Below are 16,821 nucleotides of genomic sequence, written 5' to 3' on the forward strand. Positions count from 1 at the left end.
TATGATGGTGCATGATGGTGTGTGATGGTGTACGATGGGTGTATGTCAGCGTATGTTGGTGTATGTTGGTGTATGATGGGTGTATGATGATGTATGCAGTGTCCCACCACTGTGATTCCTGTTGTGTCAGAAGGAGCAATGCTCCACGGGTCCATCCTGTGCCTGCGGAGCAGCACCAGCCCCGGCACATGGATAACGCAGCATCGGGCACCCAGCACCCTGGTGCTGCAGGGAGGTGTCTGATGGCCCTTCCCATGCAGAGCCTCGGTCCATCCATGCGCGTGGCCATCCGCACATCCCGCTCCTCCTCTGGCACAGCCAGAGCTTCCCCAACCCGCTCCATAGGCACCCTGGTCCATGTGTTGGTCCTTGGGGATGCTTCCAGGGCAGAGCCATGCCCCTTGCAGAGGGGATGAGCCTCAGTTGCAGCCACACTCCTCGATGATCATGTCCTCGTGGTGGCGGACGACGATTTCCCCCTTCTCATAGTAGAGCATGGAGAGGGGACTCATCCTGACCGGGGAGCACACGGGGCAGGGCACATGGTTGGGCTTGTAGAGCTGCAGCAAACTCTATGGGGAGACACAGCAAAGGCAAAGCATCACCCCCTGCCCCGGGCAATGGGGCTGAGGTACAGGGGGGGAACAGGATACAACCCCTCTTACCTGTATGTACGCGTGGTTGGTGGGCTTGAAGGTCTCATCCACGGGCGATGGGCACTGCCCTTCGCACCGGTACGCGTTGTACTTCTTGGGGTAGACGATCCAGCTGCCCCAGCCGGTCTGCTCGAAGTCCACCATCATATCCACCCTCCTGCACAGGGACCTGCCCTCCTCGGCCACGACTGCAGCGCCAGCATCGCTCCCTTTGATCCTTTGCTTCTCCTTCTTGGTGCGGCGATGCCGGCGCATCCCTGGGATGCTGCCCTGGTTGCTGCTCTCACGCATGACGTGCTTGGAGGTCTCCGCTGTCCTGATGAGGCTGTGGTCTCCCGGTGATTTATCCTTGGAGAACACGAGCAGCAGGACTCTGTCCATCGCATCCCCGGGCCCGGCATCGCTCAAGGCGGGCAAGTGCATCGCGGCGGTGTCCGGACCACCCGCATCCCACTGCTCCGTTCCCATGTGGTACCCAGGGGCTGTGCCTTGGTGCAGCCAGGAGCGGAGCAGCGTGGTGACCTCAAACACTTTCCAAGGGGCCTGGATGGAAGAGGGGCTGCCAGACACGGAGCCCAGGAGGAGCTGGTGCGGGCAGGACCCGGCACCCCGGCACCGCCGGCTGTGGTAGATGTCCAGGGACACGTTGTGGGCCGGGGAGAGCCGGGGCAGGAGGATGCGGAGCTCGGCCAGATTCACCTCCTGGCTGCTGGACAGCGAGGACATGTCGAAGGAGAGAGCCCAGCGGGAGCCGCTCTGCACCGAGCCTGCAAGCCAAGAGGCACGGTGAGGGGACCCCGGGATCCACTCCGAGAGCACCGGGGCCGGGGAGAGGCAGGGATGCCCCGGCACTGTGTGAGGGCATGGACCGCGATACACGGAACAGGGATGCTCGGAGACAGTGCCGGTCCTGGGGACGGTCACGGTCCCGGAATAGGGATGCTTGGGACGGGGCTGGTATTGGGAGCAGGGATGCTCAGGGAAGGTGAGGATCCCGGGGATGGTGCCGGTCCCGGAATAGGGATGCCCAGGAACAGTACCGGTCCCAAGACAGGAATGCTGGGGATGGGGACGGTGCCGGTCCCGGGATGGGGATGCTCGGGGATGGAGCTGTTGCCGGGATAGGGACGTCCGGGGCCGCGGCCCCACTCACCGTGCGGGGAGAGGCTGAGGGCAGCGGCGGCGGCGGCGCGGAGCGGAGCGGGAGGTGCGCGGAGGAGCTGCAGCATCAGCGGGGGGCAGCGCGGCGGGGCGCGGGCGGGTGCCCGGGAGGGTGCCCCGGGCGCTGCGCGGGTTTGCGCGCAGCCCAGGAGGAGCAGGGCGAGGGCGCAGAGCACCAGCGCGGGTGCGGAGCGCAGCGGGACCCGCATGGCTGCAGGGGCCACCCGCAGCCGCTCTATTTGTACCGCGGCCCCGAGCGCCGCCCCGGGCGGCCCCGGCAGCCCCCTCCCCGTCCCTCTGTCCCTATCTCCATCCCCCCTCCCCTCCACCCCCCCCCAAGCTGTCCCTCCCCATTTCCATCTCCCCTGTTCCTCCTTTTCTCCCTTCTTCTTTCTCTCCATCCTTCTCTCCCTGCCTCCAGCCCCATCCCTCCATATCCCCATCACTTATTCTCCCCGTCCCTCTCTCCATCCATCCATCCATCCATCCATCCATCCATCCATCCATCCCGCCTTGGTCCCCCATCACCAGCTCAGCATTCCCAGCCCTGTCCTGCCGGGGGATGCGCCCCCTCCGTTGCTCCGCGGGGACCCGTGGGCATCATCCCAGGAGGCTCTGCCCCAGCCAGGTCCATGCAGGGGCTCTGCCCCGCTCTTGCTCTCCCGTTTTCCCAGCGCCGTCCAGGGCAGGACCTGGGGGGTAAGAACAGGGTCCAGGGCCCCCATTGCCCATCCCATCCCATTGGGACCCCCGATCTCATTTGGGTACCGGGACCCGTGAGGGGGGGAACCCTGTGCTGACCCGGGGCTGATCCCCCTCCAAACCAAGCCCCCTCCCGTGCCTTGATGACGTCACACCCAGGCCGCGTGACGTCACGCCTCCGCCGCCTCCGCCGCCTCCTTCCCGGCAGGTGGCGCTGCTCCTCCTCCGCCTGCTGTGGGCCCCACCGTAGCGTTGCCCTTTGAAGCGTCGGCTCTCGCGAGAACGCCGCCCTCTCGCGAGAGTTGTTGCGGCGGGCCAAGATGGCGGCAGCGCCGGCGGGTACCGCGGTGCCCGCGGTTGTCGCGGCCGAGGGTGCGGAGCCGGGCCCGGAGCCGGCGCCTCCTTCCACGGAGCCCCCGGCCCCGCCGGAGCCGGGCAGCGCCGGCCCCGACAGCGGGTGCGTGTCCCCCCCCCCTCCGTGAGCGGCCTGGGGGGCGCGTTGGAGGCTCCGGTGCTCCCGTTGTGTCCCCGCCTAACTCCGCTTTGTGCCCCTGCAGCGGGGAAGCCGCCCTGGTCGATGCGAGCGCGGCGCTGGAGACCGAGTCCGCCAACGGGAAGGACCCGCTGGTAGGTCCGGGCCCGGGGTCCAGGGTGAGGGTGATGCTGGGTGCGTGTCCCTGCATCCTATGGAGCCCGTGTGGATGCAGGGCTTGGGAACAGCGCTTGCCTCTTGCGGCTCATTGCAGGGTAGGGGGGATCCGGCTCTTCTTCCGCTCCGGGTTTTGTTTCCTCCTTAGCACCAGCGCGTTATCCCAAAGGATATTGTTTGGGAGCGATCTGGTGCCTGCAGGGATCATGGGGAAGGAGTAAAGTCATCAAGTGTGTAAAGAGGGCAAGAAGGTATCAGGAGAGAAAACGTTTCTATGTCAGTGTCTGATGGGTTGGGGTTCATCAGCATCCTGATTGAGATCCTGTTGGAACTCATCAGCATCCTAATTGGGATCCTATTGGGTCTCACCAGCATCCTGATTGGGATGCTATTGGGCCTCATTGGCATCCTGACTGGGATCCTATTGGAACTCACCAGCATCCTGATTAGGATGCTATTGGGTCTCATGAGCATCCTGATTGGGATCCTGTTGGGTCTCATGAGCATCCTGATTGGGATCCTGTTGGGTCTCATGAGCATCCTGATTGGGATCCTGTTGGGTCTCATGAGCATCCTGATTGGGATGCTGTTGGGTCTCATGAGCATCCTGATTGGGATCCTGTTGGAACTCATCAGCGTCCTTATTGGGATTCTGTTGGGTCTTATCGGCATCCTCATTGGGATCCTATTGGGCCTCGTCAGCATCAGTTTTCCATCATCACTGAGTCAGGAATAAGATGTAGGAAGTTCCTGAAAACCAAAATCCAAACATATTCCAAAGGGCTTTTCCATCCTGATGGCCCCGCTTCCAGTTTTCTGCTGGAAATGAAACCCTCACCCATCCGACTGCCTCTAATTGAACCTCCAAACCAATACAAAGGATAGGGAAACCAGGTTATCCTCTCTCAGTCCTGTCCTGACAGCTCCCTGCCCCCAAAAGGCTGATCCAGGCTTGAAGCCGGGCTCCCTTTGCTGCTCTTTGCTTGCAGGAGGCTGCAGGGGACAGCTCGGAAGTCCTGGATGCTCAAGCAGGCTCCGTGGATGAAGAGAACGGGCGGCAGCTGGGGGAGATCGAGCTGCAGTGCGGGATCTGCACCAAGTGGTTCACGGCGGACACGTTTGGCATTGACACCACGTGCGTAAGCTCGCCTTGGCTCCGGTGCTTGGGCTCTCGGTGCCCAAGGACCCTGCTCCAAGGACACAGGGAAGTGGCTGTGGATTGTAAATAGCAGCTTCCCAACAGCGCTGCAGGCAGTGGTTGTGCAGTTGAGCTTTAGAAACCCCTGTGGAGCTCAGGGCTGTGGGGGTCTGTGAATGATGTTCTAAAGTCAAGGGGGGCTTTCACAGCCATTCTCAATTGGTGTGGACAGAAACCCCCCCCAAATTTCCCTATAAATGAGCAGTAAATTCAGTTTTCTTTCATTAACCCGTAGGAGACTTAATAAAAACATCACTTTTTGGAGCGTATTTTGCCCCTAAAACTGGGCTTCCAGCTGCAGTTTTAGGGGCTCAGATGATGCCCCTTGTGCAGAGCTGCCTTTGTTGCCTCTTGTTTTGCTGGCTGAATGTCAGGGCTTCTCTAAAGCAAGACCCTGAGCTTGAGTGGCCCTCCAGAGCTTTGTGGCTTTTCTTGATGCTGATGGGCAGCCTCGATCGATGAAAACATCCTTAAACCTGTGAGAGAAGAATTCATTTGTTAACCTGGGATAATTGGGTTTGTAACCCTCTATAGTAAAGAATAAGGGATATCTTACCAATATCTTCTCGCTTACCAATAGCCTGCTCTTTTCCAGCTCCTGCTTGCCTTTCATGACCAACTACAGCTTCCATTGTAACGTTTGCCATCACAGTGGGAACACCTATTTCTTAAGAAAACAAGCAAGTAAGTGTGCATTCAGTGCAAGATAAACCTGGAGGCTTTGAGCTGAACTCAGGGGAGGGCTCTGCTGAAGCCATCCAAAAATGACCAGAAACACATGGTCGATGGTGTGGGTGTTTGCTTTTCCCAACCCGATTCTAGCTCTGATGTGCTTTTGGTTTAGATCTCAAGGAAATGTGCCTTAGTGCTCTGGCCAACTTGACGTGGCAGTCAAGGACCCAGGATGAGCACCCAAAAACCATGTTCTCCAAAGATAAGGTGAGGCTGTTCCGCAAAGCAGCCCCGATTGACCTGAGCTGTGATTTCAGTGATGTTCAGACACTGGGAGGCTTTCGCAGCCACTGTTAAGAGTCCGTTTGGTTGGCTGTTTTCCAGGATATTATCCCATTTATTGATAAATATTGGGAGTGCATGACAACACGCCAGAGACCTGGGAAAATGACTTGGCCTAATAATATTGTCAAAACCATGGTAAGTAAATCTGTGCAGGGTTTTGTGTGGCTGGTGCCTGTGTTTGCTGACACCGAAGCTAAAGGGTGAAGATTCTAATGCTTCATCAATAATTAACACACATACTAATAAATACTGCGAGTTAAACAGCCGTTCATGAACTTGGTGTGATCCTTCTCTGTGTAACTTAAACTGCTCCTCTTTTATAGTGTAAAGAGAGAGATGTATTCTTGGTGAAGGAGCATCCAGACCCAGGGAGTAAAGACCCAGAAGAAGATTACCCCAAGTTTGGCCTTCTAGACCAAGTATGTGGTTGGTGATGGAAGGAAAGTGTGCAGTGGGGAGGTGGGAGGAAGGTGTGGGGGCTCTTTTTGCTGGCCATCTGATGAGTAAAACCTACCCAAGTCACACTGTGAGCCTGTATTGGGGTACCCCAGCACCTGCAAGTGGGTTTTGAGTGGTAAGATTGAGTGCACGCATTGGGTTTCTTCTCTCTCTTTCAGGATCTTGCCAATATTGGTCCTGCATATGATAACCAGAAACAGAACAACGCTGTATCCACAAGCGGAAGCTTAAATGGCAAGTTCTTTAGTCAGGCTTTTGAATCTCTGGGCCCAAGCTGTGTTTGCCCAGTCCTGTAGCTGGGTATCACTCGAGACGCTGCAGTTAAACCTGTGCTGTGAACTGAGGTTATGCTTATTGCAGTCAAAGCATTCAGCCAGTCTCACTGTGTCTTTCCACAGAGATAGGTTAATGTTACCTCCTTGTGAAGGCTCAACTTCTTCCTTCCTGGTGGCCAGCTAAATCAGGAGGCTTGGAGAAATCCAAGCCTGTCAGTTTTATTCCATAAGGATATTAATTTACCTACTTGTGTTATTCAGGTTCCCTCACTCTGAGATTTGAAAGTAGTTGGGGAAGGTACGTGTTATTCCTTCTAAGCACTGCTTGCATCTTACTTGGGGTCATCCTACTGCAGTGATGTTAACTGCTGCTGAGATTTCCTTGTGCACAAGGCTACAGTGTTCTCTATTCAACCTACATTCATCTATATTCATTTGTTGCCTCACAGGAGGTATTCTGGGCTTTTTAAAACAGGGTTCTAGATATCCAAGGCTGCCTTGTCTCGGGTTGGTTTTGGTCTAATACGTGGAAGCTTGACAAACGTGTGGTGCCACTTCTGTTCTTGCAGGTGGAGCCCCTTTGGGAGGTGAATATTTTACCTTTCAGCTTCTAAACCTTAAGTATTATTGTTTGCAAAGCTTTTTTTGCTCCTTTCTTTTAGAAGCTAAAGTCAATCATAAACCCCAAGCGTGCCCTGATGTGATTGCAGTAATCCTGTAGTCCAACCCAACAGTTTCCCCTGGTAGTCTTTTAGCTGTTAGAAGCTTTGAATGCTCATATTCTGCCCCACTTGACTGGTTGAAAGCTTTAGTTTCACCTCTCTGTTTTCCCTTTGCATGATTTGACCTGATACTGTAGTTTTAAACCCTAATGCCACAGCAAGTGATGTGCATCCAGGAGCTGGGATGATACCGTGACAGGCAGAGGACTGCAGAGCCTCAATATCTGCAGTCAAACCAGCCAGTGCAGCTGAGATCACGTCACGGTCGTGCAGAATATGGTATTCCCTCAATGAGTTGAATCCCTGCCAGCACAAGGGGAATGCTGATAAGCTCAGAGCTGACTGTATTTTTAGCTCCAGCACAGTGTGTGGTTTGTAAAGGTGTTTTTCTACAGTACGGTGTGAATCAGTAGCGATCTCTTTTGTAGCGTGGTGATAAAATGCACTTACAGTATAACCTATTAGGACATTAAACTGACACTGGTTTGATGAAGTGTGAGCATGTATCAGTGTGAATTACAGCAGTCAATCGTTACTCATAAATACAAGTGGAGGAGAAGGGAAGCCACATCAATCACAGCCCTGACTTGAGTCATACTGAAGAGAAACACCTCCTGCTTTTCATTGTCCCTCAACTTAAGTGTCTTCTGTTTTATAGATGGGAATTTTGATGTTAAATGCTTATTGCTTATTGGTGTCAGAGTGTTTCTGCAGCACAGTGTGTCAGGGGGATGATGACTTTGTTTCCAGTCAGACAGTGTGTGCTGTAGGTTGGGTTTCTGCTGCTGTCACAGCAGTGAATGTGAACTGGGCCTGGAATCTCCATGAAAGCAAATAATAACGCTTGGGAAGTGGATCCCAGACAGAAAAGATTCTTAGTTCTCTCCTTAAAAGCTTGAGCTCTTGGTAAATCTCAGCTTCCACTCTCCATTGGGCCATTTCAGGAGCTGACTGGAAGCTCCATGGAAGTGCTGGATTTGGCTCACTGTGGGAGAAGGCTCTTGAGCTCATGAGCTGCTTGTAATTGGGCTGCTTCTGCCCCTTTGTGTTAGTGGAGATTCCGTGCTCACGGGCTCTGCCCCATCACATCTCCCTTGACTCTGCTGTGCTTGGTTGTGCCAAGGGGGAATCGCCGCGGGAGGCAGCGGGAAGGGCCGGGGAGCGAAGCGCAAGCAGCAGGATGGAGGGACCACGGGAACGGCCAAGAAAACCAGGAGGTAAGAGGGAAGATAATGCTGGGGCACAACACTGGCGTCCCCTCAGTGCTGGTCAGAGGCACAGCTTGCCTTTTGATGCCTTAAGATGCTGCTTTGGGTCCAGAGAAAGGCAACAAAGCTGATGATGGAGAATAAGCCCTATGAGGAATGGCTGAGGGAACTAGGGGGGTTCAGTCTGGAGAAGAGAAGGCTCAGGGGGGACCTTATTGCTCTCTACAAGTGCCTGGCAGGAGGATGTAGCGAGGTGGGGTCGGTCTCTTCTCCCAAGGAACAAGTGATAGGACAAGAGGAAACGGCCTCAAGCTGCCCCAGGGAAGGTTTAGATGGAGATGAGGAGAAGTTTATTCCCTGAGAGGATGCTCAGGCACTGGAACAGGCCCTCAGTGCCATGGGTTAGTGGTGGCCTTGGCAGTGCTGGGGGAATGGTGGGATTTGTCCTGGGACTGAACTGGAGCCACCGTGAGATGCCAACCTGAGCCTTTGTGTTCCGCAGTGATCCGCTGTTTTCCGCCCAGCGCTTGCCACCCCACGGTTACCCCTTGGAACACCCCTTCAATAAGGATGGGTATCGATACATCCTGGCGGAGCCTGACCCCCATGCTCCTGACCCGGAAAAGCTGGAGCTGGACTGTTGGGCAGGGAAGCCAATTCCTGGGGACCTCTACAGAGCCTGCCTCTATGAACGGGTGCTCTTAGCACTGCACGACCGAGGTACAAGGCTTGTAGGTTGTATAAGTGGTCCTTGTCGTGGGGGGCATCTTCTATAACCTCACTTGAGTGCTTATTGATGCTTGAGACATCATTGCTTTGAGGTGCACACCTTCAATCCACTTGTGCTCTTCGTTTGCCTTCATCTGCACATCAGAGCTCACAGATCAGCTCTTCTCTCCCACAGCTCCTCAGCTAAAGATCTCGGATGACAGACTGACTGTTATCGGGGAGAAGGGCTATTCCATGGTACGAGCCTCACATGGAGTGAGGAAAGGAGCCTGGTACTTTGAAATATCCATGGATGAGATGCCTCCGGACACTGCTGCCCGATTGGGTTGGTCACAGCCATTAGGTAAAGAGTTTTACCAGCTGGTTCCTATATATCTTTCCCCAGTAACTTAGACCTAAGGGAGGGTAAGGCATCAGCTTGGCTGCTTATTCACTGCTTTTCTTAAGGGGAAACTCTTTCTGGGTGATCTAAACAGTACAAAGCTGCAGTACAGGTGGATCCTTTACACTTTGCATGCTGTAATCAATGTGTTTGTGCTAATGGGAGCTGTATTTGTTAACTGGATGTAATTCCTGCCCCCAAAACTTGAATTGGGATCCACAGAGGCGCTCCTGCTACAGGGTGTGATGTTCCTGTTGGCTTCCACAGGGAACCTCCAGGCACCTCTGGGATATGACAAGTTCAGTTACTCCTGGCGCAGCAAAAAGGGAACAAAGTTTCACCAGTCCATAGGGAAACACTATTCATCCGGCTACGGACAGGGGGATATACTGGGATTTTACATCAGTCTTCCAGAAGATACCGAGACTGCCAAATCCCTGCCTGACACTTACAAAGACAAGGTGAGGGGTGGAATTCACAATGAGATTAAATGTTAGCCCATGGTTCGTGGCAGAGGAGTCAAGGGGGACTTTATGTGCGCTGCCCACCTCTTGTTTGATCTTCTCTTGCCCTCCCGGCTCTCTGATACCTGGGATGTGTGAATCGCTCTCCTGTGACCTCACAGGCACGCCTGGCCCAGCGCAGGGCTCCTGTAGGTCTTTAATGTGTCACTAAAGGTAGCAGTTGTTCTGGTTCCCTTCTGAAGTGGTGGTTTTCTGCTCTTTCAGGCCCTGATCAAGTTCAAAAGCTACTTGTACTTCGAAGAGAAGGACTTTGTGGACAAAGCAGAGAAGAGCCTGAAGCAAGCACCTGGAAGCCAGGTCAGTTACATGCTGGTAGGGGAGGATGCAGAGCTTCAGGAAGAGCAGAGAACTTGCTAAGAGGGACTTAGTGTGTGTATTAATTGCTTGCATTTAGTGAGCGCAAAGGGAGGCTGAGCATTGGGTCTTCATCAGAACCAAGAATGCTTTTATTAAAGCAACAGTAAAGGGGAATTTAACAAATCAACTGCACCCTTTGCTTGTGATGCTGCTGCTGGCGCTGAAGCGATTGGCTTCAGGTAAAGGGGAGGGTGTAGGTGAAGCTGCCTCTTGAGGCTTGCTTTGTAGCTCCTGAAGTTGGCATGGATGCCAAAATCACCCTCTTACTGTTTCTTTTCAGATCATCTTCTTCAAGAACGGTGTCAGCCAAGGCATTGCCTTTAAAGACATCTTTGAAGGAGTTTATTTTCCTGCTATTTCTTTGTACAAAGGCTGCACAGTAAGTAGCAGATCATTGCAAGGTGATTCCCAGCCTGGTTTCAGTAATGCACTGAGCGTGGGCACTCAGGGAGCAGGGCAAGCACAATAAAGAGGAAATCTGGGACTTAGTTTAGTGAGGCAGCTCTGCGATAACCTTGCTGATGGGACTTTATCCAAGTGCTGAGTTTCCATGCCAGGGCTGCTTGTTCCATGGTCTTGCAAGGAGTAGGAGGGGATGGAGACTGAAGCATTTTGCCTGTTGATCTAATGCCAAATGTGTCTTCCTCAGGTTTCTATAAACTTCGGGCCATATTTCAAGTATCCACCCCGAGACATCACTTACAGGCCAGTAAGTACGAAGTGAAGCTTTATACCCTCACACTTTGTCACCACCTCACCCTCTTTCAACACAAGGTGGGTGCGAGCGTTGTGGTGGTGGGAGGTGATTTATACCAAGCCTGTATCTGTCCTCTTCAGTCTTTGGCCTTAGCTAGGAGAGCCCAAAGGATTGTATTTATAAACGGGTAAGGCCACATAGGAGATGCTGAGTTATTTGTTAGGCTGTTTAGTTAAGGTTTAGCTTTGTTCCTCTCAACAGGTCATAAAGCCCCTGTGTTAGCTGCTTCTATCAGTAAGAGGATTCTTGCTTGAGGAAACACTTGAACATTTCCCCCCCACCACCACTAGTGTTTTAGGAGGGAAACAGCCCTGGAATGCTGCTCTACGACAGGATAAGCCCCTCCTTATCCTGAGCCTGTCTTCCCTTCCCTTTGCAGATGAGTGACATGGGCTGGGGTGCCGTTGTGGAGCACACACTGGCCGATGTGCTCTACCACGTAGAGACAGAAGTGGATGGGAGACGGAGCCCTCCCTGGGAGCCATAACCCAAGTGCTAACACCAACCACACCATGGGGCTCCAGCAAGTGGCTTTTATTCATGCATCACTCAGAGCAAACGAGCTGAAGCCAACACAGCTCTGGGAGAGGGGGGGCAGGCGTTGTATATATTTGGTACCTGCAAGGGATTCCTGCTCTGCCCCTGGGCTGGAGGCTCAGTGAGTGCAGTTCTAGGAGGTAGCGTGCTGTTTGTGGGCATCTCTTGGAGGCTTCAGTGACTTCACAGTGTAGCTAAAGAAGCAAGCATCACAGCGAGGTAACGTCTCCTGTGCTGGGCCCAGGTTGGAGCAGTCCTTTGTGCGGTGAACACCAGCTCCCAGCCACAAGGACTGTGTTGGGACGAGGCCCCTGCACGCAGGGCTGAAATCTGGGCTTCTGCTCAAAGTACATGTTTTTTCCCCCCCCCCACAAACTGGAAACCAGTTTAAAAATAAAGGTTTTTTTGTTCTTCTTTCTTGTTAAAAATGAGATTTCCACTCAAAGCAGCCACGCTCTGGAGATCTCTCAATGTGAAGATCTCCACCTCCTCACTGCATTGCCAAATCCCAAGGCCTCGTGCCAGTGATCATCATTACAGAGCTTTAACTGAATAAATAACTGGACGCTTGGTGTGTGTCTGTACAGGAACAATAAATTAGAGCTGCTTCACGCGGGGAGGAGGGACCAGAGCTCTTAGTGCTGGGTTTTGGGAGGAAGGAGGAGAGGAAAAGGTGAGGGTTTAAAGCAAGTCCTTGTGCTCATCCTTCTACCTTCCCACTCAGGTGCCTGGGACCTCCCTAACAACTAAGTCGCCAAGGCCTTTAATAGTAAATACCCATCATTGGAGCTTTATTTATTAATAGCCATTCATTAGGGAGGTTGCAGGGGCCAGTGGAGCTTGACTTAGCAGAAGTTTATGCTCAGGCCCCTACTAACTCATCAGTTCAATAACAACAGTGTTACTCAGGTGTTAATTAGCAGTGTCCACTATTAAAGGCCTCGGTTAATGAGCACAGGCTCTGATTACGTTATCTGCCCACTACAGTCTCCCCTCCTTCCCCCCCCTGGCCGAAGCATGGTCAGCACTGCGGGGCCGCCGTCCACGCCAGGCGCTGCCGGAGGTGGTTGGCAAAGTCCAGCTGGGTCTGGGCCAGGACCTGGTTGATGATGCTCTTGGGCAGCCAACCCTGGAGAGGAGCAGACAGAGCCCGTGAGTGGAACCTGCCCCAAACCCCAGCCCCTTGCTTGGCCTTCGAAGCAGAACTCACCTTGAGGTCGATGCTGAGCAGCCACGTGAGCTTGGTCTGCGAGGGCCGGCCGGGCAGCGGGCGCAGCAGCATGCATGTGGGGCCGTTCTCTGCTCTGCAAGGGGCCGGGGTGCACGTTAGGGACCAGCTTTCGGCCTCAAAGATCACAGCAGTGCCAAACCACTGTGTGGATAGGGCTGGGTGCAGGGTAGAGGGGAGGTGTAGCCCAAAGAGCTGCTGGGCTTCTGTCCCCCCCCCCCCGAGGTCTGCCCTTGGGGACCACTCTCAGCCTCGCTGCTGCACCCACTACTGGTGTCCCCCCTGGTGTCCTTGCAGTGGCTGAAAGCATCCCTGGGGAGATGTGGGTGCCAGGATGGTGCCAGGCTCTTTCCAGTGGTCTCAGCAAGAGGAGGGGGAGCAATGGCCGTAAACTAAACCTCAGCGTGGTTTTTGTCTCTAGAGAGACGTTCCAACCCTGCCTGCTCCCTGTGGAGCCTGCTCTAGGTTGGACTGCATCATCTCCTGAGGTCCCTTGAAACCCAAATCATGCCGTGAATTGGGATTTCCTCAGCAGCTCCCACCTAAGACAAACCCCATTGCTCCAAGCTCGTGCGTGGCACTGCCATTCCACGTAAGTGACCATAAACTGCAGTTACCTGACAAAGCCCTCCTGCTCCGGCACGGCTCCGTACTGCGTGGCCATTCCAGCCAGGACACAAGTGGAGCCGCGTCTCTTGGAGCACCGGACGCTCACAAAGTCCCTTGGTCCAACGATGTTCCCGGGGGGAGCAGCCGCCTTCTCATGGGTGATGACCGTGTCCTTGCCAATCCTCTGCAGGATCTGGGAAGTCCAGGAGTCAAGAGTTAACCCCGCAGCGTTCAAAGCACTGCAAAGGGAAGGGGTTTCCCTTAATGCTTCCCTTGTTCCAATAGGAAAGAGCTGTTTGGAGCAGCAAAGTGATGCTCTCTGCACCCTGCGGCTCAGTGCTGCTGTTTCTCCTCTAACCTAACACCCTTCGCTACCCTGCAGTGAAGTCCAAGTGCATTTCATGCACAGTAAGTAGCCCTCAAGCTGATACAGGCTCACTTCTGCTGCAGTGCTGTGATTACAGCGGGACAAGCCCCGTGCCTGCAGTAGGATGAATTCTGCCCTCCCCATTCCCAAAGAAAGGCTGGAGAAATCCTTTGCAATGGGCAAAGGGACACCACTGAGAGCAGCCCATTGTTGGCAGGGGGCCATTCCCACCTTGACCTCCTTGACGTTGGGGTTCCAGTCTCCCATCTGCTCCATGTTGTCCACCAGCTCGCTGTACACCGCATCCAGGGGCTGATCCACCACCACCTCCAGCCGGAAAACCTTCCCCACGTCCGGGAGCACCTTGCTCAGCACTTTGTCCCCGTTCCCCTGGAGAAGGGAAGGCGGGATTGCCATCACACACATGGACAGGGGGGACCGGCTCAGCCTGCAGCGGGGCACGGTACCGACCACCTCCGTCTCCATCTTCCAGCCGTCCTGGTTCCCGAGGATGCTCAGGGATTTCTGGAGCGCTTCTTCCCCTTGTTTGATGTAAGACATTTCCACCTCGCTGAAGGGCTTCTCCTCCAGCCTTGAGCCTGCACCAGGTCAGACACCAGCAGTGTAAGGACACTCACACACCAACGTACACCAGTGGATGAGCCTCATCTGCGTCAGATCCACTGCTCCAGACATGGGGAAGGCAAACTCAGCCCCGGCTTTGCCTGCGCTTCACAGGCATGGGCTGCCCATGAGCAGGTTATCCCCAACCACTCCATAGAGCCCTGATGGGGACAGGCAGCACCCGGCTGGAAAGGGGCTGGAAAGGGGGGTGGAAAGGGGCAGGAAAGGGGGGCGGAAAGGGGCAGGAAAGGGGCAGGAAAGGGGGGAGGAAAGGGGGGAGGAAAGGGGGAGGAAAGGGGGGACGGAAAGGGGGGACGGAAAGGGGGGCGGAAAGGGGGAGGAAAGGGGCAGGAAAGGGGGGAGGAAAGGGGGGAGGAAAGGGGGGAGGAAAGGGGGGAGGAAAGGTGCAGGAAAGGGGCAGGAAAGGGGGGAGGAAAGGGGCAGGAAAGGGGGAGGAAAGGGGGATGGAAAGGGGGGACGGAAAGGGGGGGAGGAAAGGGGCAGGAAAGGGGGGCGGAAAGGGGGAGGAAAGGGGCAGGAAAGGGGGGAGGAAAGGGGCAGGAAAGGGGGGACGGAAAGGGGGGACAGAAAGGGGGGACGGAAAGGGGGGCGGAAAGGGGGGAGGAAGGGGGGAGGAAAGGGGGGAGGAAAGGGGGGAGGAAAGGGGGGAGGAAAGGGGGGAGGAAAGGGGGGAGGAAAGGGGGGAGGAAAGGGGGAGGAAAGGGGGGAGGAAAGGGGGGAGGAAAGGGGGGATGAAAGGGGGGAGGAAAGGGGGGAGGAAAGGGGGAGGAAAGGGGGGAGGAAAGGGGGAGGAAAGGGGGAGGAAAGGGGCAGGAAAGGGGGGCGGAAAGGGGGATGGAAAGGGGGGACGGAAAGGGGGGCGGAAAGGGGGGGAGGAAAGGGGGGCGGAAAGGGGGGCGGAAAGGGGGAGGAAAGGGGCAGGAAAGGGGGGAGGAAAGGGGGAGGAAAGGGGGGACGGAAAGGGGGGGTGGAAAGGGGGGCGGAAAGGGGGGAGGAAAGGGGGGAGGAAAGGGGGAGGAAAGGGGGGAGGAAAGGGGGGAGGAAAGGGGGGAGGAAAGGGGGGAGGAAAGAGGGAGGAAAGGGGGGAGGAAAGGGGGGAGGAAAGGGGGGAGGAAAGGGGGAGGAAAGGGGAGAGGAAAGGGGGGACAGGAAGAGGGGACGGACAGGGTCAGACCCTGCTGCAGGTCACTCACTGAGCAGGGAGCTCCTCCTGCGCACGTGGCTGATCCAGGGCCCGGGGCCGGGGCTGCGGCACACGAGCTTGCCCAGCTCCTGGCCGATGGTGAGGGCCGCTTGTCTTCTGAGCCCTGGGGGCAGAGCAGCGTCAGCCCCAGCACCGGGGGGGGGGGGGCTTTAACCCGCAATTCAAACACCTTGACCAAGCCTCTGCTTCTGCCTTGTCCCTATAGGCACAGGAGCAAACCCAGGCTCTGCTCCGTGGGGAGCAGATTCCAGCATGGAAACAGCGAGGGACAGGATAGAAGTGGATTAACAGAACACTAAACCCTTGCAGCCCATCGCCACCCTCCACATCAGCACCAGCATCCCCCTCGGCCCCCATCAGAGCAAAAAGAGGCGGTGGAGACACAGCCCAACCCCAATATGGGATGGGGAGACCATCCCCGTGGCCTCCATCCAGCCCTGCAGCGGGGCTGCTCGCACCCTCACCCCTCATGTTGCGCAGGTGCTGGTAGGAGATGGCAGCGCAGAGCTTGAACGTCGCCGGCAGCATCTTCCCGTGCGGATGCAGCCCTTGGGTATCCCGGTTCCTGCCTCTCTCGGCGATGGGAGCTGCTCTGCTCCAGCCCCGCGGGTGCTCGGCCTTAAGTACGGCGGCTGAAGGATGCTGGCTCGTCAGCAGGGAGATAAGAGCCATCGCTTACAGCAGGGAGATAAGAGCCATCGCTTACGGCAGGACCCACGGGGCCAAGGTCGGGGCCGGCTCCTTGCGCAGCTGCCTCTCTGCACAGGGCTGGATGCGTGCTCGTGAATGGATCAGCCATGGATAACAATGGATAATGATCCGAACAAGGGATAAGAACAGATCACAATGGATAATAAGGTAATGGATAACGATGGATAGCACCATCTCACCAGGCTGCAACAACCACGGCCAGGCTCAGCTCCCAGCACACCAGGACTCGCTCCATGGGGACCAGACCCCGCTCCTGTAGCATCACATTAGACCCCAACCCATAGGTCCAAACGCAGCGGAACAGGACATCCAGCACCGCTGGGATGGTGGTACCCGGGATGCAGGAACACCGGGATGCTTCATGCACATCGCATAGACACGAGTGTGCTGGAGGACCCCACGCATCCCCATGCCAACGCAGCCCCTCTGTCAGCCCTATACAGCTGAACACGGGGCACGCTATGGGGCTGGGAGCAGCCCTGAACATCCCCCCGAGGCCGGTTTATCTGCCCCGGGGCTGGGAGCAGTGGGCAATGCAGAGCAGTGATAAGAGTCAAGGATGGAAACGCCATTCCCGGGATGAGTTATGGCCCCGCTCCCATCACCAGCTGCTTCCCTTGACGTCAACCCTGGCTCCCTCCTGCGGGATCTGACCTTCCTTCTGCTCTTGCACAACGGGGAGGTCACCAGCAGCAACGCAGCCCCATCGCCTCCCTCTGCTCCC

At 55.7% G+C, this 16,821-nt stretch overlaps 3 protein-coding genes across 3 annotated transcripts; 1 reads left to right on the top strand and 2 right to left on the bottom strand.

Moving 5' to 3' along the window:
- Window positions 1-419: 419 nt before the first annotated feature.
- Window positions 420-2,026, bottom strand: NODAL (nodal growth differentiation factor; the record flags this gene model as incomplete). Its single annotated transcript, XM_080634562.1, has 3 exons — window positions 420-572; window positions 666-1,423; window positions 1,810-2,026. 3 exons carry the CDS (start codon window positions 2,024-2,026, stop codon window positions 420-422), a joined length of 1,128 nt encoding a protein of 375 aa, XP_080490688.1.
- Window positions 2,027-2,835: 809 nt separating this feature from the next.
- ASH2L (ASH2 like, histone lysine methyltransferase complex subunit) lies at window positions 2,836-11,747 on the top strand. Its single transcript, XM_080634636.1, has 16 exons — window positions 2,836-2,976; window positions 3,077-3,146; window positions 4,158-4,303; window positions 4,962-5,050; window positions 5,211-5,305; window positions 5,423-5,518; window positions 5,707-5,802; window positions 6,001-6,076; window positions 7,963-8,056; window positions 8,550-8,767; window positions 8,952-9,119; window positions 9,426-9,619; window positions 9,887-9,979; window positions 10,320-10,418; window positions 10,689-10,748; window positions 11,176-11,747. Exons 1-16 carry the CDS (start codon window positions 2,840-2,842, stop codon window positions 11,281-11,283), a joined length of 1,839 nt encoding a protein of 612 aa, XP_080490762.1. The 5' UTR covers window positions 2,836-2,839; the 3' UTR covers window positions 11,284-11,747.
- Window positions 11,748-12,354: 607 nt separating this feature from the next.
- STAR (steroidogenic acute regulatory protein) lies at window positions 12,355-15,914 on the bottom strand (the record flags this gene model as incomplete). Its single annotated transcript, XM_080634500.1, has 7 exons — window positions 12,355-12,462; window positions 12,544-12,637; window positions 13,179-13,363; window positions 13,769-13,927; window positions 14,009-14,136; window positions 15,376-15,489; window positions 15,851-15,914. 7 exons carry the CDS (start codon window positions 15,912-15,914, stop codon window positions 12,355-12,357), a joined length of 852 nt encoding a protein of 283 aa, XP_080490626.1.
- Between the last annotated feature and the right edge of the window lie 907 nt (window positions 15,915-16,821).

The sequence above is a fragment of the Psittacula echo genome, assembly GCF_963264785.1.
Source record: "Psittacula echo genome assembly, chromosome: 25".
NCBI classification, from domain to species: domain Eukaryota; kingdom Metazoa; phylum Chordata; class Aves; order Psittaciformes; family Psittacidae; genus Psittacula; species Psittacula echo.